Source organism: Lactuca serriola, chromosome 1, assembly GCF_051521515.1.
Source record: "Lactuca serriola cultivar US96UC23 chromosome 1, Lser_US96UC23_V15, whole genome shotgun sequence".
Lineage (NCBI taxonomy): Eukaryota > Viridiplantae > Streptophyta > Magnoliopsida > Asterales > Asteraceae > Lactuca > Lactuca serriola.
In genome coordinates this window covers 31,320,542-31,346,032 of record NC_136408.1, presented here as the reverse complement: position 1 = coordinate 31,346,032, position 25,491 = coordinate 31,320,542, and the positions used below count along the sequence as shown (strand labels likewise).

Here is a 25,491-nt window from a genome sequence, read left to right as displayed (position 1 = left end):
GATCATATGAAGAAATTATGACGTTCAGATACATGTCCTAAGCAATCAAGTAGTCGAGACCGCGATTGACATAAGTATCAAAAGCCCCAAACACCTCATTAATGATTGTCCCACGTAAGATGTCGTGAGAAAAACCTAACGAAATCATTCATAAGTACTGAATGAGTAGAAAAACAAAAATGACTTATTTTGCAAAAAAAAAAAAAAAAAAAAAATTAAGGATAAATGTATACAAAAATATTAAGGATTAAATGTGAACAAAGTGTTAAATATATTACCATATTAAGTCATTTTTAACGGCTAACCTGAAGTAGCCGGTCATAATGACTAAATGTGTACAATTTAACAAGTTGAAGGGAGTAAATATGGAAGAAAAAAACTCAGTGACCAAATATATATACAAATTGAAAAATATATTACCCTTTTAAGTTATTATCCCTTCCCTTAATCGTTAATAGACATAAAATACTAGAATATAGAGAGAATTACTAATGTAGCTATTTTCTCTATTTACCTATCCAAAAATAGCCAAATATTAGTAATTGTCCAAAAATAGCCCACAAAAGCATAGATAATTAGAGTGAGCTACTGTTTCGCCAAATCGTCTATTGTTTCAGGTTAACTATAAAAAAATCATTTCGAAAATCTAAAACCGTATATTATTTATAACTTACGGTTTCCTTTCGACGAACTACAGTTTCCCAAAACGTATTCTACGGTTCTGGGTAAAAAGTCTACGGTTTTAATTTAATTTTTTAATTTTTTTAGAATAAATGGAGAGTAGTTTTACAAACAATATTTTTTTATCAAAATAATTCTCAAAAAACTATTCTACATTTATTTAAAAAAAAAGAAAATTAAAACTCTAGACTGTAGACTACGAACCGTAGTTCTTTGAGAGGAAACCATAGGTTATAAAATACCTATGGTTTTAGATTTTCGAAATGAAAAGAAAAATTATAGTTAATCCGAAATAGTAGACAACTAGGTGTGAGAACTATGCATTACATGAGTTTATTTAAAAAAAATATGAAATTTTAACAATTTGAAAAGTTTGAATTTGTAAGAAAAGTGAGAAATTTTTTGAATTATTAAAATTAATGAGGCTTTAATATATTGAATACATTACATATATACATCATTTTTAATAAATACTTTACATATATATTAGCTTACATATTAAATGTGAAAATTTAATTTAATAAAATGAAAAATACAATAAAATGACAAGTGGAAAATAGAAAATTTAAAAATTCTACAAAATGCTATGTGTCCAAATGAATGAGAAGATGGCATGTGACAAAAAACCTTTATTTATTAGAGTAGATTTTGCGAATAATTATCAATTGTCTTAAAATCATAGATTTTCCCTTTTAACCTAGTCAACTCTGACGGAACTATTATTTGTTAGGCTATTTTTAGCTAATGTATTTTTTTTTTTTTTGGTTATTTTTGTATAGGTAATTAGGGTCCACTAAAATATAAACCAAGATATCCCGAAAATTAATTGGTACGGTAAGTTAGAAGTTCAAAGATGAGCGCCAAACAGGGGCCGATATCATCGTCTAACGTTGCACGATCGTCCGACGCTTTCCTCGCCCGTCACCGCTAATGGAACTTGGAGTTTAAGCTATTGCCCTAATTCTCCATTGCAGTCCTGGTCGGAAGCTCGGAACTCGTATTCTTTTGTCATTCCACGAGGTACGCACAATTCAGAAGCTCATAGGAATACGGCGCAGTGATTATAGTCCAATTGAATTTGACGACTGCAGAAGATTCTTAATTCATGTTCGTTTTCGAAACTTTGAGTTGGCAAATTTCGTAAGAATCTGAATTTTGTCGATGATTCGCGCTCAGAACAACGAATCTATACGTAACTCAGGTGATCTTTTCTATTATTCGGTAAATTGTTTCAGTTTTAGGTCATTTTTACGTTGATGCAATTTCTATACATTTACATGACTTATTACATCTCTGACTTCAGTTATGTATCGTATGGAAATTTTACATTGTAATATAGATAGATTCATTAGTTGCAGCACATCACTTGCCAGTTAATAACTGAAATAATGGAAATTCCCTGTAAAAGGCTAGTTGCTATCACGTGTCCATCAATGGAGGTTCAAGTGGCGATATCTAAACTTTTGATTGTTTTCATTATCTTTTATGCGATTGACTAGTGTTGGTTTAGTGTTTTTCTTCAAATGCCTACTAGTTATAGCTTTATATGCGACTGATTATAGTGTATAACTACCTGTTCACTAATCCGGGGGAAGAGTTTGATGAAATTTCCTCCTGCATATGTTTGTGTGAGTCGAAACTTGAAAGACAGGCATGAGAAGTAGTGCTACTTGCATGATCATGAGATCATCCGGCTATTTGCTTCATTTTAGCATCATGGCATCACCATAAGCATCAAACTATGTTATTTCATGAAATTGGTTTTAGGCTTATCTGAGTTGAAACATTGTCAGTGGGGTACAATGATCTTCCTTGGTTGAGGATCTAGAGACATTGGCTCTTACTTTACTAGGACATTTACAAACTTATCACTATCACACTGGCAGTCAAACTGAGGTCATGCCAAAATACATGGCATACTTTCCGTGACTGATGATGCATACGAGCTTGAGAGTTGAGAGAAACATCATAATCTCTATCCCAAGATAATATTTCATGGACCAAAATTTTCAGTTAAGATGAGAATATTTCAAGAATGACATTTTTACCTCTGTTAGTGATTACTGATTCATTATAACTAAGTGGGTTTTGCATTGATACAGGTGCTGGTGGGGTTTGCCTGATGAGTACCAAATGGAGAGACGAACAACATTCATCTTTCATAAACTTTATATCCTGCTTCCTGACTTCAAATTCCTTTCGGTTAAACTTTGTGCCAATTGCACCTGTAAAAAATCCATTTGGTTTATGTTTATCATCTCTCATTTCACCAGTTCCACGTCTCTTCTACTTTGGCTTTAAACTTTCACTTTTCACTTTTTCAGGATCTCATCTTTAACTGTGGGGGTTTATCGCTGGCTTTCATTTTTGTCATAAATTACGACTGCAACAATCCTGGACCTATGTTTAGCAGGTAGCTGGACATTTTATTTTTCAAATAGCTCCATCTTGTTCACCTTTGATCTTATGTTAGTTGATACAGAGCTCAGAAACTGAAGAGTCAATTTGCACATCTCTATGTGGTCGTCATTCTTCCCTCAAAGGAGCAGAATGATTCTTTTGTACATTCTTATTTTAGGTAAATCACAAATAACACTTTTACCTTCCACAATCTCTCTCTAGATGTTTTTTAAAAAAAAAAACATGGAGATGATCTTTTTTATTTTATTTAGTTACTGTAAGGATATTGGTAGACCAACATTTGTTCCAGCTCTGCATCTAGAAATGGGGTTTGAGAAGATTGTAAGAATAGCACATGCTCGTGGTGGTAAGGTTCCATACTTAGTCCCCATTTCTTACACATGACATGACAGAAATTGCAATTTTTTGTCTCACTCAAAAAGGTGGGACAAGGACTTACTTTTGGTCTCTCATCTGTGCAAAAGACATAAATACCCTCATCATAAAAGATAGCCCTGGATAGCTTGTGTAGTCCCGTCCCATCTTGTGAAACAAACGGAAAAGACATTCATGCCCTCATCATTGTCATTATCACAAAACATGTATTGTTTGACAGTGTGCAAGAGGCACGATGTAGTTTCCAAATTGAAAGCTGAGGTAAGTTTCCACTCCATTAATTTTTTCAAAATTTTTCAGAGTTATGTTCTAATGTTATGTGCATTTTTTTTTTCTGTAAGAGAGAGAGGTCAGTCCAAGGGATGAATGCCTTCGTCAGAGTTATCTCCTCAATCCCACGTGTTGAACCTCATGATGCTAATGCGGTATTAACATCACTAACTCTAGAGTCTAGACCACACATTTATTTTAGCACTATAATGCAGAAATAGCTGCATACTTTTGTTGATTTGTTTCTTCCTATTACAACATTCTACTTTGAGAAATCTACCTGATTCTATAACAATGTCATGCAAAGTATAATGTCCTAATAAGAAAAAAGGAAACTTAAAGTACACTCGGTAGATTTTTCAAAGTACAATGCCTTAACAAGAAAAATTCTGGAATTACAAATATGCAATGATGTAATAGAAAGAAATCAAAGTAGGATGCTATGATACACAAACAAATGAAAGTATGTTGCTATTTCATGTATTTAGTTATGTGGCTTTGAAATATTATATCACCTCATGGTGACAGTTTCTGGCAATCTGTTTTGTGGTGACAGCTTCAAAGCATAGGATCAATCGAAGCAATAGCCAAAGCATCAAAGGAAAACATTCTGGAAAACACTGACATTTCATCCGAAAAAGCTGAGATGATTTCGAGATTTTTCAGAGACTGCAAGTTCAACATGAGCCCCAGAATTGTGTGAGCTTTTACACTTTCTATATTAAATAGCAACCAACTTTTCAAAATGAATTTGAAGACGTTTGATTGGTATTTTTTGTAATACAAAAATAGTTTTTAATGCATTAAATGGTAACCCATTTTCCAACATGTCAACTTCATTTTAGTGGGTGAGTCATTAAACATTTATACTCCCATTTTTGTTCAACTATTGTGACAATTGAAGTTAAAATACCCCAATATCCCTGGTTATAAAATGATTAGTGTTCCAACTATAAAAAATGAAATTTTAGTGGTTAGAACATAAAAATAACCATCGGGTTCGCGGGTAGATAACCGCATGTATCGGGTATCCCATTTATGATCTTCATATATTAAAATTTACTTGAATTTCCTAAAATCTAAGCACAATCTCATGCAAAAAATGACTTGAATTATTTTTTAAAGATTCCAATTTCCAACAACATCAAGGAGTTTGATTTCTAAAACAAAATGTGTTTTGATGATAAATTTAATGATAGCTATAAATTTATCCAAAATATGTGTTTTATTGGGGCTCTGTAATCAACATGTTTTGCACACCATAACAAATGTCTATACCTAGTTCATTTTGGCATTATTTGCCAATCGCCACAATCAATAGAATCAAACAGTTTTTACATATTGGATCAGATATCACTTCAATAGAACCGAAATTCACATTGTCTCTGATTAATTATATAAAACTTTAACTGAAGTCCAAACACATAGAGACATAAGCATAGCTTTTGATTGTGAAAAAAATGTGAAATGTAAAACTTGCAGACATGTGTAGTTTGTTGGAAGATTCTGTGGCCAATGTGTGAAATAAGGAAAGTTCATTTATCAATTATCATTAAAAGATCAAATTAAGTCCAAATATCTTTTTATGGAGGTTAGTGAGGCAAAAACGTATCATCCACTTGAGATCAATCAATATCCATATATGGTACAAAACAAAGTATTTTTATATCAACTATCAAGTATTGGGTTTGATGGCAGAATAAGGTTTATAACAAACAATATTATTCTGATAAATATAAACATGCGTAACCTTAATTATCACATATATAATGCTTGGTATACAAAGTAATATTTAATTTATGTTTACTCTTCACTCATGATAAAAAGCACAACCTTCTCTACTAGTACTTGTTAGGAAATAACAACCATAATCTTTGTCATACTTTGTATAAGATGATAAAATATAAATTTCCAGATGATTTGTTACAAAACAACATGAATAACCTTTAAGTTTAATACTATCTAAAGTGGTAATGTGATGTCCTTCCACCTGACACTTTACTTTAGGTTACCATGTTTACCTCAACGATAATCTTCTCCCATGTTTCTCTAAGCAACCACCCACAAACTCTCGTTTTGGTGCTAGTGCAGAGGTTGAGTATCATGTTGTTGCCAATGCAGTTTCTGAGACATGCCGGTTTGATTTCTAAAGCTACTATTATGTACTGCGGTGATGTACGTGCAATTTATCTTTTTTTCTCCAAATCCAATTTAACATTAGAGACAAAGACAAAACACCTTGATCGAGATCAATACATATTGTTTGTGACCAAGTAGCCACCGGTGACGTTTGTGTTATTCATGTTCCATCATCATCTGGATTAAGATGAGCAAGAAGGCTTCAAAATCAAAACTTACCAAACTTATGGTCAATTAGTCATGTGAATCTCTCTCTTAACACCACACTAGAGTGACTAACAAGGTTACAAAACTTTTTGTGAACGAGGTTATAAAATCAAAACTTACTAGGACCAAACTTTTGATTATCTTAGTCAATCATATCAAACTAATCCTTTTCATGGAAGCCCTTTTGAAAACCCAAACCTTGTAAAACCCTTCCAATTGTTTGTTTTTACTCTAACGTTCTAAATGACTTGGTGTGATGAACGGGCCACGGGTTGATCAGTTGAACCACCGGTTCGATTTGATTTTTAGAATATGAGTGATTATTCTATAGCTACAATGCATAATGATGTATTTCCTATTCAACCTTCACATACTATTGAAAATCTTTCAAATACGAGTTAATATTCTAGTCTTCTTCAGCTAGACCAAAAAAGAAGTGGAAGTATTAGTTCCACAAGTAAGAGACTTCTCCTTATTGCATGTCAAGATGCTTTGGAGTTGAAATATAAATGTGAATAATTACATGTTATTCAACAATTTGAATCTATCAAATCTCTACTGATTATTAAAATAAAATATGTAAATTTAATAAAGTTTTTTAGTTAACATGAAAAGATTGATGTTTCAAGGAACAAAGAACAATGAATAGTGAGATCAACGTGGGGTGTATGTAACAGTGAATCAAAATTAAAAAAAAACAATCGAATATTAAGTCAAAACCGTTTGATGTTTTGTTTCACAACATTTTCTATATGTTACGTAACTGTGTAATGCTGTTGAAAATAATAATAGATAATTATGAGTATGGTACCTTGTGCTATTATTTTTTTATTAGGTTTAAAACGGATTTTTGTAACGGCTTTGGTCTACGGTTCAATCGGCTTTATGGTAAAATCGACCGATTCAATCCGATTCATAAATAATAAAAAAACACTGCTCTTAGTTGGCTCGGTCTCTTCATCGATTCAAGGTCTAACTGTTCGACCAACCGAATCAATTCCGGTTTAAAACATTTGGCAATACCTGGTTGATATTGGTTTTATTAATATTTTAAAATGACAATGGTTTTTGTATAAAAATAAACAAAAATAGTTTTTGTTGGGTAATTACCCAAAAAATAATGATTTTTCTATAAATAGATGAATATATTCATTGATAAAAAGAAGGGAATACACGAATACGATGCTAGCTTGCTTTTAAAGTGGGTTCATGGAAAGCCCTCTTTAGAACCCAAATTGGGAAACTGTTTTTTGTTTCGGGTCATTCCTACATGAATCCGATAACCCATAGAAATCGGGTCGTAAAATTTCTTGTCTATGACAAGGTCCGACAAAATTCTTCTCTCTTTCTCTCTCATACTCTGCAAGTCGTATAGGGGTGGACAAACACGTTTTTGATTACTCATCGCCGTACTGTTCAAAGACCAAGAACAATAACAAGTAAGGTACTTGTACTGCGATCAGTTGTTAGCTTTCCTCTGATTCTCGATCACTTTTAGTTAATTTGTATTTGATCGTATCAATTTGTAGAATTTGGATTAGGGTTTTGTGTAATTGAACTGGATAGTGTCCAAGAACTACGCTATAGTTAATGTCGTTTGAAGTGGATGATTTTTGTTCGTTTTAGCTTATAAAGTCACATCCACTTCGTCATATATATTTTTTTAGTTTGGGTTTTGGAAGTTTCAGTTTTGAAAATTCCTGTAATTGGGGATCATTATCAATGTTTGGGTGTCATGTCTTAAGTTGACTTGTTTGTTTGCGATTTTAATGTGAGCGAATCCATAGGCATTGTTGATGTGACAGGCTTTCTGCTGAAGATTTATTGAAGTTGATTGTGACAGAGTTCCATCTCTATCTTACATGCCAATAGAAATGTACATTAACTAGAGTTGACACTTGACTGTTTGGGATTCTGTTTTAGTACATTACTGCAAATCCAGCAAATCATTTAAAATCAGATTCTTTGACCTTATTTTTCCATTTGTTTTTTATTTCTTGCACTCAATTGTAATTATGCATACAGCTTGAGTAAATGATTAGGCATCGTTAATATTATGGAATATGTGATATTGATCAAGACTATTGGATTGTGACATTGTGTTATGAATTATATCATATATTGATTGAAGACAAGAGCTTAAGAATGAATTTACAGACACAGATGGCTGGCCAGTTCTCCGGGCAGGTGCCCAATCAGCCATTGCCTGCCCTGCCACATCAGCAGAACATGATGCAAAACAGTGTAGGAGGTCAGCGTAGTACACTCATTATGGAGCCTGGTTTTGTCAAGGCAAGGCGATTCATACAAGAGAAAATGTAAGTCTTCCTAAATTTGATAAATAGCCCCTCAAGATTTACATTTTCTCCTATTTTGACCCCTGACAATTAAATTTGAATCTCTTTTTCCCCAGCTATGCTTTTCTCATGCAACGACAACAAACACAAGAGATAGCCCAAAAGAAAGTGCTTGATATTGTTAAACGATTAGAGGAAGGCCTTTTTAAAATTGCTACCTCCAAGGTTTGTTTTTATGTTTGCAAACATTTTATTCTTTTATATTTTCTTATAAATTGTTTTTTTTTTTTAAAATATATATATTTTCAATTTTAGGAGGAGTATATGAACTTGGAGACATTAGAAATTCGGCTACATAGTTTGATCAAACGTCTCCCATTGAATAATCACAATCAACAATATCAGCAGCAAGGGAATAGGAATACCTCTGTTGCAATGGGAATCATGATTCCGACTCCGGGCGTATCTCAAACCGGGAATTCAAGCGTAACTGTTCAATCATCTATGGATCACTCGTTTTCAAATGGTGGTAATACTGGAAGCTTCATACCTAATAGTGGTTCCTTCAGTTCATCTGACAGTATTTAATTATTTACACCTCATAATCTGTAGCAAAATTTTGATATGAATAACATTTCACAAGGGAATCCACTTTTGAATGCAGGAGGGTTGACTAATGGATATCAACAGTCAACATCCAATTTTGCCATGGGTTCAGGTGGGAACAGCATGATTTCATCAATGAGTGCACAAAGAATGGCAAGCCAAATGATACCTACTCCTGGATTTAGTAACAACAACAACAACAACAACAACAACAACAACAACAATGGCAATATTAATAACACTGGTAAACAGTCTTACATGAATGCGGATTCATCTAATAATCTTGTTGGGATTTCGGGTGTGGATTCTACAATTGTCTCTCAGCCACTAAATCAAAAACAGCAAGTTGGTGGTCAAAATAGTCAACTCTTGCATAGTCTTGGAAGCCATATGGCTGGTGGAATTAGGTCTAGTTTGCAGCAAAAGGCTTACGGGTTTCAAAATGGATCAATAAACAATGTAGGGATGATGAATAACAACAATTTACAGATGATGAATGGCTCATATGTAAACTCCCAAAAACCACATTTTGATTCAAATCAGCAACAAATGTCATCACATGGTGGTCGTACTGTTGATTCTTTAAATTCCGGGAACTTTTATGGCGGCACAACCTCCCGGAACATGAATCCGGTGAGCTTGCAGGCATTACATAAAACAAGTTCCCCATTGATGAAAAATCAATCAAATTTGAAAAATACCGAGCAAAAGATGGATTTTCAGGGTCAACAACCTCTTCATTTACAGCAACAGATGCTGCAAATTCAGCAGAATCAACGGTTGTCGTTTGGAAAGTCTCAGATGATATCTGATTCCGGTGGTCAAATAAAGTCAGAGCCTGGAATGGAATCTGAAAATGAAGGTTTGCAGGCACAAGTTAATGAACAATTCCAGTCATCCATGGCAACTAATAAGTTACCAATGGCAGAAACTTCACAGCAGATGCTACAACACCAATTTGATGTGGACTCCCCAAATGAACCAGAGGGTCAATGGGATTCAAATTCAAGATTGGGTAACATGTCTTATGATCCGAATTTTCAAGAGGAATTTCATCAAAGAATAACAGGGCAAGATGAAGCTCAAAGGAATAATCTATCTTCAGAAGCATCTGGTAATAATTCCAGGGCTATGGGTGATTCAAACCTTGAGTTACAGTATGAGAAGCAACAAAGATGGCTTTTGTTCTTGCGACATGCTCGCAAATGTGTTCATCCACCTGGCAAATGCCCAGAACCCAATTGCATAACAGCTCAAAAACTATGGAATCATATGGCATCATGCAAAGATCTTGTTCGATGCCGATTCCCTCGTTGTCGTGTGACAAAACATCTACTCCATCATCACTGGAATTGTCGGGATCCAACTTGTCCGGTTTGTGTTCCGGTTAAGCGTTTCGTGCAACTAAAAACCGGCATTCGTACTGATTCCAATTCCAATTCCGGTCTTCCACCTGATCACCATAGTGATCATGCTGGCATACATGCTATGAAAATGAGTCCATCAGTGGTTGAAACTTCAGAAGCTTTACACCCGCCCATGAAACGCATAAAGATCGAACCACCATCAGAATCACTACCTACCGGAATTGATAATTCCAACGTACCAATTCCCATCTCTAATACCCTAGAAGCTCTTAAAGATGCACCGGTTGAAGAACATCAAGCTGTTATTCCTATAAAGTCTGAAGTCAAAACAGATCTCCCTGCAACTTCTGTACAGAAGTCTGAAAGTATACAAAGTGTGGAGTTTGTTAAGACTGAAAAAGAGGTGGAATCTGAAACTTGTGGTGTAACAAAGTCCGGAAAGCCAAAAATAAAGGGAGTATCAATGATGGAATTGTTTACTCCGGAGCAGATTCGGGAACATATTGCAGGTCTCAGACAGTGGGTGGGCCAGGTCAGATATCCAGAATTCCAGATTAGAAAATTACACTCATGTTTCTAGTTATTCTTATGTTTTCCTAAAATTTAATTTGTTTTTGTAATTTATATTGTTACTTTTAGAGTAAAGCAAAGGTGGAAAAGAATCAAGCTATGGAGAGTTCAGTGAACGAGAATGCTTGTCAGTTATGTGCAGTTGAAAAGCTTAGTTTTGAACCACCACCTATATACTGCACACCTTGTGGTGCTCGTATCAAAAGAAATGCAATGTTTTACACCATTGGAACTGGTGACACCCGCCATTATTTTTGTATTCCCTGCTATAATGAGACACGTGGAGAGACCATAAATGTTGATGGAACTAATATTCTAAAGTCAAGAATGGAGAAAAAGAAAAACGACGAAGAGACTGAAGAATGGGTATGTTTAATATGTATATCTATATCCTTAATTTATTATAGTAATAAGTTTTTAATCAATCCTTTTTTTTTTTTTACGACAGTGGGTTCAATGTGACAAATGTGAAGGCTGGCAACATCAAATATGTGCATTATTTAATGGTAAAAGAAACGATGGAGGAGAAGCAGAGTACACTTGTCCAAATTGTTACATTGAAGAAGTGGAAAAAGGAGAAAGGATTCCCCTACCTCAAAGTTCGGTTCTTGGTGCAAAAGATTTGCCTCGAACAATTCTCAGTGATCATATAGAGAATCGGCTGTTTAAGAGGTTGAAACAGGAACGAATGGAAAGAGCAAGGTTCTATGGGAGAACTTATGATGAGGTAGGTAGCTCATCCTCATCCTCATCTTATAAATTATAATCTCAGTGATACATTTAAAAGGTATGTTTTTGTTTTTATCAGGTTCCTGGAGCGGAATCGCTTGTTGTCAGAGTTGTCTCGTCTGTTGACAAGAAGTTGGAAGTGAAACAAAGATTTGTTGAAATGTTTGAAGATGAAAATTATCCCAAGGAGTTTGGGTACAAATCAAAGGTAGTTTTGTTGTTCCAGAAGATTGAAGGAGTAGAAGTATGTCTTTTTGGGATGTATGTCCAAGAATTTGGGACAGAATCTCAGAACCCAAATCATCGCCGTGTTTATCTTTCTTATTTGGATTCTGTTAAGTACTTCAGACCAGATATTAAAACCGTAACAGGAGAGGCACTTCGCACCTTTGTATATCATGAAATTCTGGCAAGTACTGTATTTATTTGTTTATTTTTTTTAAAACTTTTTTGCTCCTTCCATTTTTTCTTCAAATTCAATATTTTTCACCATTTTTTTTTCTTGTTTCAGATTGGTTATCTAGAATACTGTAAATTACGTGGTTTCACAAGTTGCTATATATGGGCTTGCCCTCCATTAAAGGGTGAAGACTATATTTTATATTGCCATCCTGAAATCCAGAAGACACCAAAGTCTGATAAACTAAGGGAATGGTGAGTATTTAGATAGATATCCATTTTATTTCATTATTGACATTTAAATAATGTTGTTGTTATGTTTTGTTTGTACCAGGTATGTGGCTATGTTAAGGAAGGCGATGAAGGAAAATATTGTGGCTGAGCTTACTAATTTATATGACCACTTCTTTATATCATCTGGTGAGTGTAAAGCTAAAGTAACTGCAACCAGATTGCCATATTTTGATGGTGATTATTGGCCTGGTGCTGCTGAGGACATAATCTATAAACTTGGTCAAGAAGAAGATGGAAGAAAGTTAAACAAAAAAGGGCCGATTAAAGTTAAAAAACCCATAACAAAACGAGGCCTAAAAGCCTCGGGTCAAACCGATCTTTCCAAAGATCTTCTACTCATGCATAGGGTAAGTAAGGGTAATTAATAATATTCATATTTATCTTGCCTTGAGGTTCTTTTTTTATTTTTTTATTTTTTTATTTTTACTTATTCATGTTTAATTGGAAATCACGTTTTTTACAGCTTGGTGAATTGATTTCCCCAATGAAGGAAGATTTCATCATGGTTCACTTGCAACCTGCGTGCACTCATTGTTGTGTTCTAATGGTGTCTGGAAAGCGCTGGGTTTGTCACCAATGCAAGAATTTTCGTCTATGTGATAGGTAACCATAATATTTCTTTGACTAAATTACATTTTTGGTCCCTCAGTGTAGCTTATTTTTGCCATTTTTGTCCAAAAAATATACTCATTTTACTTGGAACAACGACCAAAAACCTCAAATAAGACCAAAATTGCAAGAGAAAACTCATTGGGACCAAAATTGAAAAAAATGAACTATACTTGTGGACCAAAAATATAATTTAATCTATTTCTTTTTAGATTGTGTTTGGCAGACTAGCTGGTAAAGTAATAGTGTTTGGTAAAAACTAAAAAGTAGCTGATAAGCTAGATGACAACTGTAAAAAAAAAATAAAAGGACATTTAGATATATAATTAAAAAACTAGCTTATTAGCTACTTTAGTGGTCTCAACAAACACTAGATTATAATAAGTTATAACAAATGCTGTTTTCCTTATATTTATTAAAATTATAATCCCAATGATTGTGAATGAGCTTGCAGGTGTCACGAAATGGAACAAAAGCTTGATGAGAGAGAAAAACATCCTATTAACCACAGGGAGAAGCATGCACTATATCCCGTTAGTTGCTTTCACTGTTACATTTCCGTATAAAATATATATATTTTTGAATTAGGTTAAAAATTGTAAATAAATAAACTTGCAGATCGAAATCAACGGTGTGCCAACAGACACAAAAGACAAAGACGAGATTCTGGAGAGTGAATTTTTCGATACGCGACAGGCTTTTTTGAGTCTTTGCCAAGGAAACCACTACCAATACGACACTCTTCGGCGTGCAAAACATTCATCAATGATGGTTTTGTATCACCTTCACAATCCAACCGCCCCGGCATTTGTTACATCATGTAACAAATGCCACCTCGACATCGAAACGGGACAAGGCTGGCGGTGCGAGCTTTGTCCCGATTTCGATGTCTGCAATGCATGTTATGTAGGAATCGATCATCCTCATAACTTGACAAATCATCCCTCCATTGCTGAACGCGATGGACAAAATAAAGAAGCCCGGCAACAACGAGTTTTACAGGTATATTATATTTTCATTTTTTACCCTGGAGATTTTTTTTTTTTTTTTTTTTTTTTTTAATGATTTTGATAACCGAGTTTATAAATTTGAAAATTGCAGCTTAGGAAAATGCTTGATCTTTTGGTGCATGCGGCTCAATGTGGATCGGCACTTTGCCAGTATCCGAATTGTCGCAAAGTGAAAGGGCTTTTCAGACACGGGATTAATTGTAAGACTCGGGCTTCGGGTGGTTGTCTTCTTTGTAACAGAATGTGGTATTTACTTCGACTTCATGCTCGCGCTTGTAAAGAATCTCAATGTCATGTCCCACGTTGCAGGTGCGTGTTTGTGTTTATTTTGAAGAAAGTATGTTTTTACTTGTTTTTGTATTGTGATTTTATTTATTTATTTTGGATACAGAGATTTAAATGAACATTTGAGAAGGCTGCAACAACAGTCGGATAGCCGTCGGAGGGTGGCGGTTATGGAGATGATGAGGCAACGTGCTGCCGAGGTTGCTAGTAGCACTTGATGGGTGGCAAAGTTGTAAATATTCTCTTTATATACACATGCTGTTGACATTTTGGTCAAAATTTTTACTACATTGATGACGAAAGGAAGGGACAATTGTTTCTAAAGAGCGATCTGAGTGTAGTGTAGTAGTATAGTTATCTTTCTTTTTGTTTCATTTTTTTCTTGGATATGAGTCTCTCCTTTTTGTTTTGTAATTTTTTTTATGTGGAACAATTCTTTGTTAAAGAGGAAAGGGAATAAACAGAAATTACAGTTGTGGACATTTATGGTTATCTTTTTGTTGGTGTTTTTTTTTCTTGTGTTCGGGTATTAGTAGCATAAGTTGTTATGTATTTGGTTATCTCGAATAAACAAAATCCAAACATGTTTGTTATGCATAATTCGAAATGTAAATGAAACTAATCAAGTTAATTATGATATATTATTGAAAAATTGCATATACATATACTTTCATTTCATTTAGACTCTGTAGGTTGCGGAGTGTAAATGCAGTGTACACTTAATTATGCACATAGTACAACATGTAAAGCATGCTCATGTTTATTGGCTTTTTCTCTCGTCGTTTCTAATCCAGGTGAACCAACACTCCTCACTCCTCATGGCTTTTCACCTTGTAAAATCGTGTGTGAAAGTATGGCCAAAAACGACGGCGCTGTCGCCGGCAGCTCCGGTACCACTCCGACGTTTTCAACTCCGCTTCGGTATCATCATCAAGGGTAACGATACCACATCGATTGCACCAAATCGGACTTCGTTGTTCCATTACACCACCAGCGTCGATAAGATTCCTCCGATTTCGAGTTCAAATACTGATGGAGGCAGGGAATTGTTGGCGATGTCCGACGAGAAACTGATGAGTCAGTGTGAGATGGATACCTATAAATCGTCCGGTCCCGGTGGTCAGCACCGTAACAAGCGTGAGACTGCTGTTCGTCTCAAGCATATCCCAACCGGTATTATTGCGCAGGTTAATAATAATCATTAATTTTCGGTTTTCTCAATATGTTTTTTATTGTTGCTGTAAATTGATTAGCAGAATTCGGACCCAATTTGACATTGATTTCAAACATTTCCCTGTAATCATCACTTTAATGCATACTATCTGCATCCTCCTAAGGAAGAACAAGTCACCAGTTTCTATTTTAGAATTTGGAAGCTATTATTTTTCAAATTTAAAATTGACATAATGTAGAGTGATTATGATCAGATTTGAGGGTTGAAATAATCATTTTGGAGATAATACATACACAAGTTATACTAAGAAAATTGAGTATCTGACTAAAGTTTGTTTTAGGATGGAGGAGGTGATTGTAAGTTGTAACAAAGTAAAGTATAAGTAAAGTTTACAGAATACACATCAATATTGAATTCAAAAGTTTGTTCATTAGCCTAGAGAGTCACAGGTGGCTTCTTTTTGTGAAGGGATGCGTATCACTTTTTGTTCTCAGAGTAATTAATTGATTATTTCATTCTGTGCATGTTGCTTTTGTTTCTCATGAAGTTTAGTTTTATTGTGGTGTTTATAGGCATCTGAAGATAGATCACAGCACAAAAATCGGGCATCTGCCCTAGCTCGACTGCGGAGTCTGCTAGCTCTTAAAGGTACATGTTATCTTTATTGTCTCACCTTGTAGTCTTCAAGCTTTTAAATGTTCCTTTCAAGTATTATACTGAATAAATAACACCAAATTTCCCTAATAAACTTGTAAATGTAACAAAAGCAGCTTAATGTTACATATTTTACTTGCTTATTAATTGATGTATATTTCATTATTTCCTTTGTTGGTTTGGACTAGTCAGGAACAGTATAGATCTTGAAACATACACACCTCCTCCTGAGCTTCTTCAAGTTCTTCCACCAAAGTCAACTATAAGAGGATCGGATTGTGGGCCTCAAATTGGGCATAATAACCCAAAGTTCGTTTTGGTATATACAGATCTACTTTCTCATGAGTTTTTAGTTTTTACTATGAAAGTATGGAGAAGTTTGTGACTTATGTAACACATTTTCTTGTATTCTTCTCAGGGAATGCAAGCTTTATTAGATCTTATTTTTGCAGTTGATGGTTCCGTGGCTGATGCTGCAAAGAAATTGGGGTATGTCGTATTTTTTTAGGATATTGCAACATTCTTATGGATATATGCGTCTTTTTTTGACTTAATAGGGACATGACTTAATCTGTTAAGTTATGTATGGGTAAAGGGTATTTGACTTAATAGAGAAAGTCAGGAAAAAGAGACCTTGTTTTTTTACAAATTTACACTCATTTTGGTCTAATGGCCTGTGATGGTGATTGGCAGCTTAAGCACCGGAGCTCTTTCACGTCTGATTTTGTCTGATGATTCTCTTAGACAAGCGGTTAATGAGTTCCGGGCATCTAAGGTATAATCAAAATCCACCATATTATCATATCATAATCATAATAATTAATAAATGAGAAATTAGATATCTCCCTACCTTTTCTCTCTACTTGTCTTCCTACCCATGTGAAATGGTGACAAGTGTCATATTTTGATAAAATTAATAATATTTTAAGACACTTGTCATTATTTCATATGGTTTGGAAGAAATGTAGGAGTATATTTAATTTCTCATAACACTTTTTTTTCTTCTTTAAATCAAATAATATTCCCACATTTTATTTAAGCCTAAGTTTTTGGTATAAAATAAATATGCAGGGTATGAAGCCTCTGAAATAGGAGTCAGATTGTAACTTGTATGCGGCAATATTCATGGGAATAGTTGGTAGGTATTTGACTACTGAGGCATCCTAAGGGTTTCTTTGACAAAACATATTTTAATGTAAATTCTTAACATGAAAGCACGTCTTTAGTTTTGGTTACCTATATATTTATTATTCTCCATTACCACAAATTCTAGTACTCACCTATACTTAATATATCATACTAATTAAATGATGTAATGATTATAAAAAAACCATGTGTATATGCATGCATAGATACATATACATATATTTGGGCACACTCATACATGATTTATTTATTTATTTATTATTCGATTAGATAATATATTGTTTTTCAAGCAACATATCGAATATTATTATAAAGAAGTTGATTATTGGTAACCCATCTATTTTATTATGGCAAACGAAGCATGTTCATACAAAACTCAATTCCAAAGGTTTAGATTATATATATAGTTATCCTTTCACAGTTGACAACTTGACATCATCTTAAAATTATTTTTTTAACAACTAATGGGTGGATTGTATTAAAGAAAGACCAGCAAAGTCTTGGTCCATGAAATTTACATATCCAAAGAAATTAATTATTTCAATCAGTCGACCCAAGAAACAATGAACTTTTGACATCTATTTGAAATCCAAGATAAAAGACGTAAAACAACCAATTCAAAAATGGAATTTTTTTCCCATCTGTGTATCCTTGAAAACAGTCTTAAAATTAATGAATGTTGGTATTATATAATTGTTAGAATTCTTCCTGAAAAGATGTTAAACTGGTAGCAGAAAGACAAGTAGTTTAAACTAAAAACCAAAACCTACAAAAAGCTACTTAATTAGCTTTTGAATTTGAAATTTTTTATTTTAAATAAAAACTAAAGTTCTTGTTGCCAAATGAACCTTTTTTTTAAAACTCTCAAAAGGTTCGTGACAAAGATACTTGAATTATTGTGTTAATACTTATTTTTGTGATATATTTATTGTTATAATTTATTTATGATAGTATTTTTCTATTTAAAATGACTTAACGTGTAATCATTTATTTACAACTTTCAAAATCATTTTATTTTTAATGAACTAACTCATGGTTTACATGATAATTGTCGTGACTTTATTTAATAGAATGATAATATATAAAACGAATTTATTATTATTATTATTATTGTCTTAAATTGCCCAGTTTGATGAATCCATTTTAGAATGAAAGTATATTGTGACAAAATATCGTCAAACAAAAAATAATTTAATATGAGACCAAATTGCAAGTTTCTGTGTAGTGTAGGGGCTGTTTATGTACTGCACTAAAAGCGAAAACAGAAAAAGAAAAACGAAAAGAAAGCAGCAGGAGTTTAGAGCGATTCCCGTTGGTTCCAATCATCACAATCTTTGCTTCCCACCTACAAATACTCCCCTCGCTTGTCAAAATTTCTTCAATTTCTCAACGCAATCCCTTTTTTCTGCCACAATTCCCGGATTTCATGTATGCAACAGACACATATAATCCTAATTTGGATAGATTTATGGATCAGATACATGATTCTCAAGGTATATAGCACTTGGGTGTACTACTATACAAAGATCCCAATTGTTGAAACTGTTTCTTGATTCATTCTCTTATCCATTGCATCTCAATCGCATGCCGTTGAAGAAATTCGTGAAAAAGGACTATAAATTTGGAGTACGATGTCTGGGTTATGGAGATGGAGGAAGTTTCAAAATGTTGTAGTTACGACAACCGCAGCAGCGAGAGTTTCTTCATCGCAAACATCCAAACGTGGCTTTGTGAACATAAGCGCCGGTGTCGATTGTCCGCACATTCGTCGGAGGTCGTTAATTGGTGCGCAAGCTCGTTACAAATGGGAGCATGGTGGTGGTGGTGACGATAATAACAGTAGGACGTCGACGATGATAAGGAAGATTAAGGCAGAAGCTAACTGCCCACGTTGTTGTAAGCAGATGGATCTCGTTTTCTCCGATAACCGCCACCTCATTCCATCACCTTCCATCGGTTTCACTCCTGGAGATGAATGGGGTGACCCGCCGGAACCCAGTTCCGTTCCGGATGAGAAAGGGGCTCATCAAGCGGTGAGTTTGTGCCCCAACTGTAAATCTACTTACCAGTTCCAGCCGTATCAAATGTCTCCTCTTCAGGGTAGGTTTGTCGAAATCGGTAGGTTTAGAAAGGGTAATGGGAAGGATAAGAAACACGTTAACGGTGAAGAGGATTATGGAAACAAGCTTAGGGCTTCGTTTTGGGATACTCTGCGGTCTTACGGTGGTGATCCGCCGGAGAATTGGACAAATCTTCCTCATCCTCCTCCTCCTTCTCCCTCATCTAGCACCGGACTTGCAGTGCATACCCCCCCAGGCCTTCCTTTTGCACCAAGCATCAATGTGACTCGCGCAGGGGGTCCTGGTGGTGGTGAAAACGGTAAACGTGGTGGTGGAGAGAAGAGTAGTGGGTGGGGTGGGTCGAATTTGGGGAAGAATCTGCCTACGCCTAAGGAGATTTTCCAGGGACTCGATAAGTTTGTCATCGGTCAACATCGTGCCAAAAAGGTTGCAACTTTAATCCTTTTTCATCTTTCTAATACTTCATTCCTGCAAGACATTATATTGCTTAATGTTTTTGTTATATTTTTTAAACTGGTTTTTCATTTTATATTCAGGTGCTTTCTGTGGCTGTATATAACCATTACAAAAGAATATATCATGCGTCCTTGAAGAAAGGGTTAGTGATTTGAAGCATAAAACTTTTCATTTATTGAAGTAGATATGCTGAATGGAAATTATCAAATTATGTGTTGAATTCTAGGTCAGGAGTAGAAAAAGGAAGAGGTAGGATGGAAGATGATGATGATAATGTAGATTTAGAGAAAAGCAATGTACTTTTAATGGGCCCCACTGGCTCGGGTATGGCTACAAGCCTGTCTTGTTTTTTTTGTTTCCATTGGTTTCTTTTTGGTTTGTTGCAGCTGGCTGATGATATAAATTTGTCTTCTTTAAAACAGGGAAAACTCTACTTGCAAAGACCCTTGCTAGGTTTGTTAATGTTCCTTTTGTAATTGCAGATGCAACAACATTAACACAGGTAAATCAGATATAACATCTTGTGTTTTTATGGAGATGAGTTGAAAATGGATATGCGTGTCAGCGTGTGGCTTTGTTTTGAATACTATAGATGAGCACATAATCTACTTGTGTTGCTTCATTTATGATGTAATAACCTGAACAACGTATTAAGAAAGGTGCACTTTTGTTCACGACATTAGAACATTGAATTAAATGGGATCCTGTTGATTAATGGGGTCCTTCTAAACTCCTTTAGATCTTTGAAAATGCACCCAAATATAGCATCATGTTTTCAAATTTTTTCTTATTAGGGCACTATACTTTGAAAAACCTATCCAATTATTGCAGTGAAAATTGTTTTGTATTTAGATGAGATTGCTATAATTAGGTAAAATTTTTAAAAGTAGAATGCTGTAATAGGAAGAAATAAGAGTAGGATGCCTTATTAAACAAATCAATGAAAGTGTGTTTCTATTTCTAGCATTTATTTAACCCTATTTGTTATGTTATGCAGGCTGGTTATGTTGGTGAAGACGTTGAATCTATATTACATAAACTACTTACGGTATAGCTTTTATTTATGTTTACTATTGCATATCCTCCCAATATGAATTTTCAGCTAAAAGTACTGTTTTTTTTTTTAGCTTGGGTTTAAATTTTAATGTGGTTTTGAAATGCAATGCTTTCAACTAGTTTGACAAGTTAAAGTGAGAATAGTAATTATATTTCTTTCTTTAAGTTGTAACATATGTGGTATACTGTGGTTGAATGATTGGTGCTAAAATCAAAGCAATACAGATGATATCTTGACATTCGAGATGTCAAGGCTCTCCCAAAAGTGAATTTACTCACTGAAATGAACTATGACATACTACCTGCTAGTTATTACAGCTATGCACTGACATAACTGTGGAAAAAGACCTTATTGCCCCTAATAAACCCTTTTATTACAAAGATGCACAAAACAGGTAGTCTACTCTTTAAAGCCTCAAAGTCAACTGGTAAGCTTATGGAGAAGTATTACAAATTGGGTAGGCTTTTCAAGTTAAATGCTGTAACGAGAAAAAAATAGAAAGTAGGATGCTATATATAATAGTAAACAAATCGATGAAAGTACAATGCATTTGGCCCTATATATAATTTCTGTTTGTAAGTTGTTACCTGTTCCTAAATTTATGTTTTTAGCCATTTGAGTGGTTATCATGTTTATTTAATATGTTGAATTTTGGTTTGGTATGAAGGCTGCTGAGTTTAATGTTCAAGCAGCACAACAAGGGATGGTTTACATTGATGAAGTGGATAAGATAACCAAAAAGGTCATTTTAAAATTAAAAAAAAAAAAATCTTGAATTAGTTTTCCATATTGGACGCTTTAAATTCTGGCAAATTTTGATTCTAATGATATTACAGGCGGAGAGCTTGAATGTTAGCAGAGATGTTTCTGGGGAGGGTGTTCAGCAAGCTCTACTCAAGATGTTGGAAGGAACAGTAAGTCATTGTATTTGTACCCAATAAATTCTCTTAATTCTTCTTATCTAAGTTTCCTTTATGACTATCTATCAAGTATTACTATTATTTATATTCTCTGCACAGATAGTCAATTTACCCGAGAAAGGGGCCAGAAAGCATCCTCGGGGTGAAAATATTCAGGTATTTTTCAAATTAGGCCAAAATTCTTAAATAAGCCTCCTTTCCGTGACTTTCTGTATCAAGTTAAAAAGAAACACATACAGTATAATATATTAGATTAAGTCTTGTCTCCATTGCATTGCAGATCAATACAAAAGACATCCTTTTCATTTGTGGGGGAGCGTTTATCGATTTGGAAAAAACAATATCCGAAAGGTGATTGCTATTTACTATCTTTTTTTATTTTTTCATAAAGTCAACATTTTTTTCTTCTATGAATTACTGGTTGTGCCTTGTGGGGGAGTTGAATCTGAAAGTGAAGCATGTTTATACAGACGACAGGATTCTTCGATTGGTTTTGGAGCACCTGTTCGTGCTAATATGAGAAATGCTAAACTCACCAATGCATCAGTCACATCATCTTTACTTGAATCTGTAATAAGCTTTCAGCCTATCACTATCATTTTTTTTTTTTGGATTTCTATGCATATTGCATTTTTCATTCTCCTGTAATTAATCATCAACTCTTTTTTCTTTTTGTCTGGTTTCAGGTTGAAAGTAGTGATCTTATAGCTTATGGACTGATTCCAGAGTTTATAGGACGTTTTCCCATTTTACTTAGTTTATCAGCTCTAACCGAGGACCAACTTGTTCAGGTTAATTTCACATCACATCACATCACCTATTCTATTCTATTCTATTCTATCAAACACAAAATTGCATACAGACTTTTATCTTATTTTGCTAATATTTTGTTTTTTCCTCATCCCCATCCCCATAATACCAATGTACTTATGTTTCTCTACCAATAACAGCAACACACTTAACTTACATATAAAGTGGACCTAAAAAATGTAAGCAAGCATGTTGTTGATGTTGGTACTATTCTCTATGGTTAAATAATAGTATAAAGCATGTTCTTTTGGCTGCTATTATGAGTAAAAAGTCCCATATCAGTAGCAAAAGTGAAGTAGATTGCTATTCTGTGCAATTTTCCCCTTCAATGAAGGACTTTTATATATGAATATGATTTGCTTGTATGTTAGGTGCTGATGGAACCAAAGAATGCTCTTGGGAAGCAATACAAGAAGTTGTTTCAGATGAACAATGTAAGCACTTGTTTGATCCTTTCTTTCTAAATTGTAAACAGATAATTTGTTTGAAGTTTGTTGGATTATCATGGAAACGTTTTCTCAAGCACAGGTGAAACTACATTTCTCAGAGACGGCAGTGAGATTGATTGCTGAAAAAGCTATGATTAAGAACACGGGTGCTAGAGGCTTAAGAGCCATACTCGAAACCCTTCTAACTGATTCTATGTACGAGGTAAGCTAACTTCACTTTTCTTTTCATCTCTTGCTTCAAATTTGGAAAATTCTTTGAACTTCAAATTACTTATTTGCCCTTGTGGTGTTTAGATTCCAGATGTGGGGACGGGAAATGATCGAATAGAAGCGGTGGTGATTGACGAGGAGTCGGTTGGGTTGGTAGATAAACCGGGGTGTGGTGGAAAAATACTTCGCCGTGAAGGTGCATTAGATGAGTATCTTGCAAAAACCAACTCCAAACAACAAGTGGTATCATCTCATCCACTCATCCTTATTATTATTATATATTTTTTTTCATCATAAATCCACTTTTGACTTTAAAGGTTAAAACATAAACATACTCAAGTGTACTAAGGTTGTTTGACGATTGTTACTTCCTTGAAAATAAACTTTTAATGTTTCTTTTCATATTTTGCAGGAAGGGGAAGGGATTGATGAAGGTGTGTCATCAAAAGCCATGAGCATGAGCATGTAAGATTTGATTGTTAATTTAGTGTAGAATGTCTTGTTGTAAAAAAAACGTCCACAAGACAACAACAAAACTAGACTGTAAATTATGTTTCACCTGTAGTCTCTAGTCTGTAGAAGAACACAACCCCACCCTATAGTGTATTTAATTTGGGTTTAAATTCATACACAAAAAAAAAAACAAAAAGAAAAACAGAAATGTAACATCCGCACACACCAACCTTCCCAAATCAATAAATGATAGACAGCCAATTCTTTCATTTCAGCGCCCATATTTGTCCGTTTCATCTATGACTAGTTAGTTAGTGTGTTAAATACGTTTTTTTTTAATAAAACAATCTTGGAAGCGGTATGCATTGAAATACACATCGAGTTGTTTTCTATCCATTCATCATGTTTCATTGTTTTTTTCGTCGTTTCTAGCTGTTTTTATTTTATTATTTTTATCCATTTGATCCGTTAAAAGATAAAGTATAATCCAAATTGATTATTTGTAATAAATATGTCAGATTTTACCCTTACATCTAGACATAAATTTGAAGGTATAGTTTCGGGAAAACCTTTTCTAGGCAGGGCCGGTCCAAACGGTGGACAACCCGGTCGACCACCCAGGGCCCACGTCTCCAGGGGGCCCAAAATTTATGGGCTATGTAGTTTATATATATAAAAAAATTATTACCTAAATAATTTTTTTGGCGTAAAGTTGGTTAAAACTCAAATTAGCTCAAAAGATAAACAATTTGGTTTGCTTGTTATTGCCAGTTGAACACGTCTATACCAAAGAATAAATGATATTTTTTTAATCTTTATTATATTTGTCATTGAAGGACCTTTTTTTTTCTTTTCGTCCCGGGCCCCATATACATTTGGACCGGCTCTGTTTCTAGGTCAATCAGTATCTGTATGATTATAAGAAAATGGTTTACATTTTCAAACGTAACATATAATTTTAACTTACGGACCGTATTTTAGAAGTTGACCCACGTTTGAATCTCTCAAACTTCAACCTTGATCCCATGTACGTTTAATTTAAATTGTTGGAACATTTTAGAAGTACTAATTTTAAAAATAATAAACATTATGGTATCATTTTGATATAAATTTTTGGAACATACCCTACAATATTAATTAGTTCGTACAAGAATTAGATGGTCCATTCTAGATTATTGATTAGAAAGTCTTTAAGTAGCGTATAGGGAATGTCCACTATTTGGTTTGGTTGAAAGTGATCAAATTGACACTTCAAACATCAAAGCAATTTGATTAGGCTGGATCTCTATTCATGGTCTGTTTGAAAAATGATCAAATCAAATGACTTGGACTGGTTTAAGGATGTATGATAGATATTTTTCAGCTAGGCTTTATCAGTTTGAACAATATTTGTAAACTATGATGGGAATTTGCAAAAGTATGGAATACAAATTAACATATAGGAGTAGGATATATATAACCGCAAGCAAAATGAAGAGTAAAACACATACATGCATTAAAAAAAAAATCAGAACATAATATTTACATTATTCGGTATAGAATAAGCTATATTTACGGCTCACTATCGAGTTAATATTTAAACTTCAACCCCTAACTTTATTTATTTTCAAGATTTTCAAAATTTCACTATTATCTTCCTTTTACGTCACATTTTTTTGCTGAACACCTACTAGGCTATATATATTATAGTTGAAAATGAAAATTACGTAAGATGAAGTTAAAAGGGTCTATGGAATATCTTTTAAAATAACTTTTACCCTTTGTCTTTTTCAAAAAGTTAAAAACAAGCCAAAAGATGTTTGACCAAGGGAAAAGAACTTTT

The 25,491-nt window shown here is 34.1% G+C and overlaps 4 protein-coding genes across 8 annotated transcripts; all 4 read left to right on the top strand.

Moving 5' to 3' along the window:
• Positions 1-1,525: 1,525 nt before the first annotated feature.
• LOC145067924 (DNA ligase-like protein) lies at positions 1,526-4,575 on the top strand. Of its 2 annotated transcripts, none has more exons than XM_079014950.1 (8): positions 1,526-1,882; positions 2,784-2,908; positions 3,006-3,094; positions 3,164-3,259; positions 3,354-3,448; positions 3,698-3,738; positions 3,819-3,902; positions 4,304-4,575. In XM_079014950.1, the coding sequence occupies exons 1-8, from the start codon at positions 1,843-1,845 to the stop codon at positions 4,448-4,450; spliced, it is 717 nt and encodes a 238-aa protein (XP_078871076.1). In that variant the 5' UTR covers positions 1,526-1,842; the 3' UTR covers positions 4,451-4,575. The 2 variants fall into 2 exon arrangements, with proteins under 2 accessions (XP_078871076.1, XP_078871079.1); XM_079014953.1 differs by lacking the exon at positions 1,526-1,882 and adding an exon at positions 1,966-2,693.
• Positions 4,576-7,353: 2,778 nt separating this feature from the next.
• LOC145080254 (histone acetyltransferase HAC1-like) lies at positions 7,354-14,741 on the top strand. 4 transcript variants are annotated; one of them, XM_079023162.1, is made up of 15 exons: positions 7,354-7,532; positions 8,251-8,411; positions 8,507-8,615; positions 8,706-8,919; positions 9,055-10,895; positions 11,003-11,299; positions 11,382-11,660; positions 11,742-12,071; positions 12,174-12,316; positions 12,396-12,702; positions 12,819-12,958; positions 13,419-13,497; positions 13,583-13,966; positions 14,066-14,283; positions 14,366-14,741. In XM_079023162.1, exons 2-15 carry the CDS (start codon positions 8,257-8,259, stop codon positions 14,475-14,477), a joined length of 4,608 nt encoding a protein of 1,535 aa, XP_078879288.1. In that variant the 5' UTR covers positions 7,354-7,532; positions 8,251-8,256; the 3' UTR covers positions 14,478-14,741. The 4 variants fall into 4 exon arrangements, with proteins under 4 accessions (XP_078879288.1, XP_078879285.1, XP_078879287.1 ...); XM_079023159.1 differs by having other exon boundaries at positions 8,225-8,411; XM_079023161.1 differs by having other exon boundaries at positions 7,354-7,537.
• Positions 14,742-14,982: 241 nt separating this feature from the next.
• On the top strand, positions 14,983-17,354 carry LOC145080238 (Class I peptide chain release factor). The gene is made up of 6 exons (XM_079023158.1): positions 14,983-15,446; positions 16,006-16,081; positions 16,276-16,406; positions 16,506-16,576; positions 16,781-16,862; positions 17,159-17,354. Exons 1-6 carry the CDS (start codon positions 14,985-14,987, stop codon positions 17,177-17,179), a joined length of 843 nt encoding a protein of 280 aa, XP_078879284.1. The 5' UTR covers positions 14,983-14,984; the 3' UTR covers positions 17,180-17,354.
• Positions 17,355-18,511: 1,157 nt separating this feature from the next.
• LOC145080190 (CLP protease regulatory subunit CLPX3, mitochondrial-like) lies at positions 18,512-23,938 on the top strand. The gene is made up of 15 exons (XM_079023155.1): positions 18,512-19,740; positions 19,851-19,912; positions 19,997-20,094; positions 20,193-20,272; positions 20,768-20,818; positions 21,495-21,569; positions 21,664-21,741; positions 21,847-21,903; positions 22,028-22,098; positions 22,218-22,317; positions 22,434-22,538; positions 22,929-22,991; positions 23,086-23,208; positions 23,301-23,459; positions 23,629-23,938. The coding sequence occupies exons 1-15, from the start codon at positions 18,865-18,867 to the stop codon at positions 23,683-23,685; spliced, it is 2,055 nt and encodes a 684-aa protein (XP_078879281.1). The 5' UTR covers positions 18,512-18,864; the 3' UTR covers positions 23,686-23,938.
• The last annotated feature ends 1,553 nt before the right edge of the window (positions 23,939-25,491 follow it).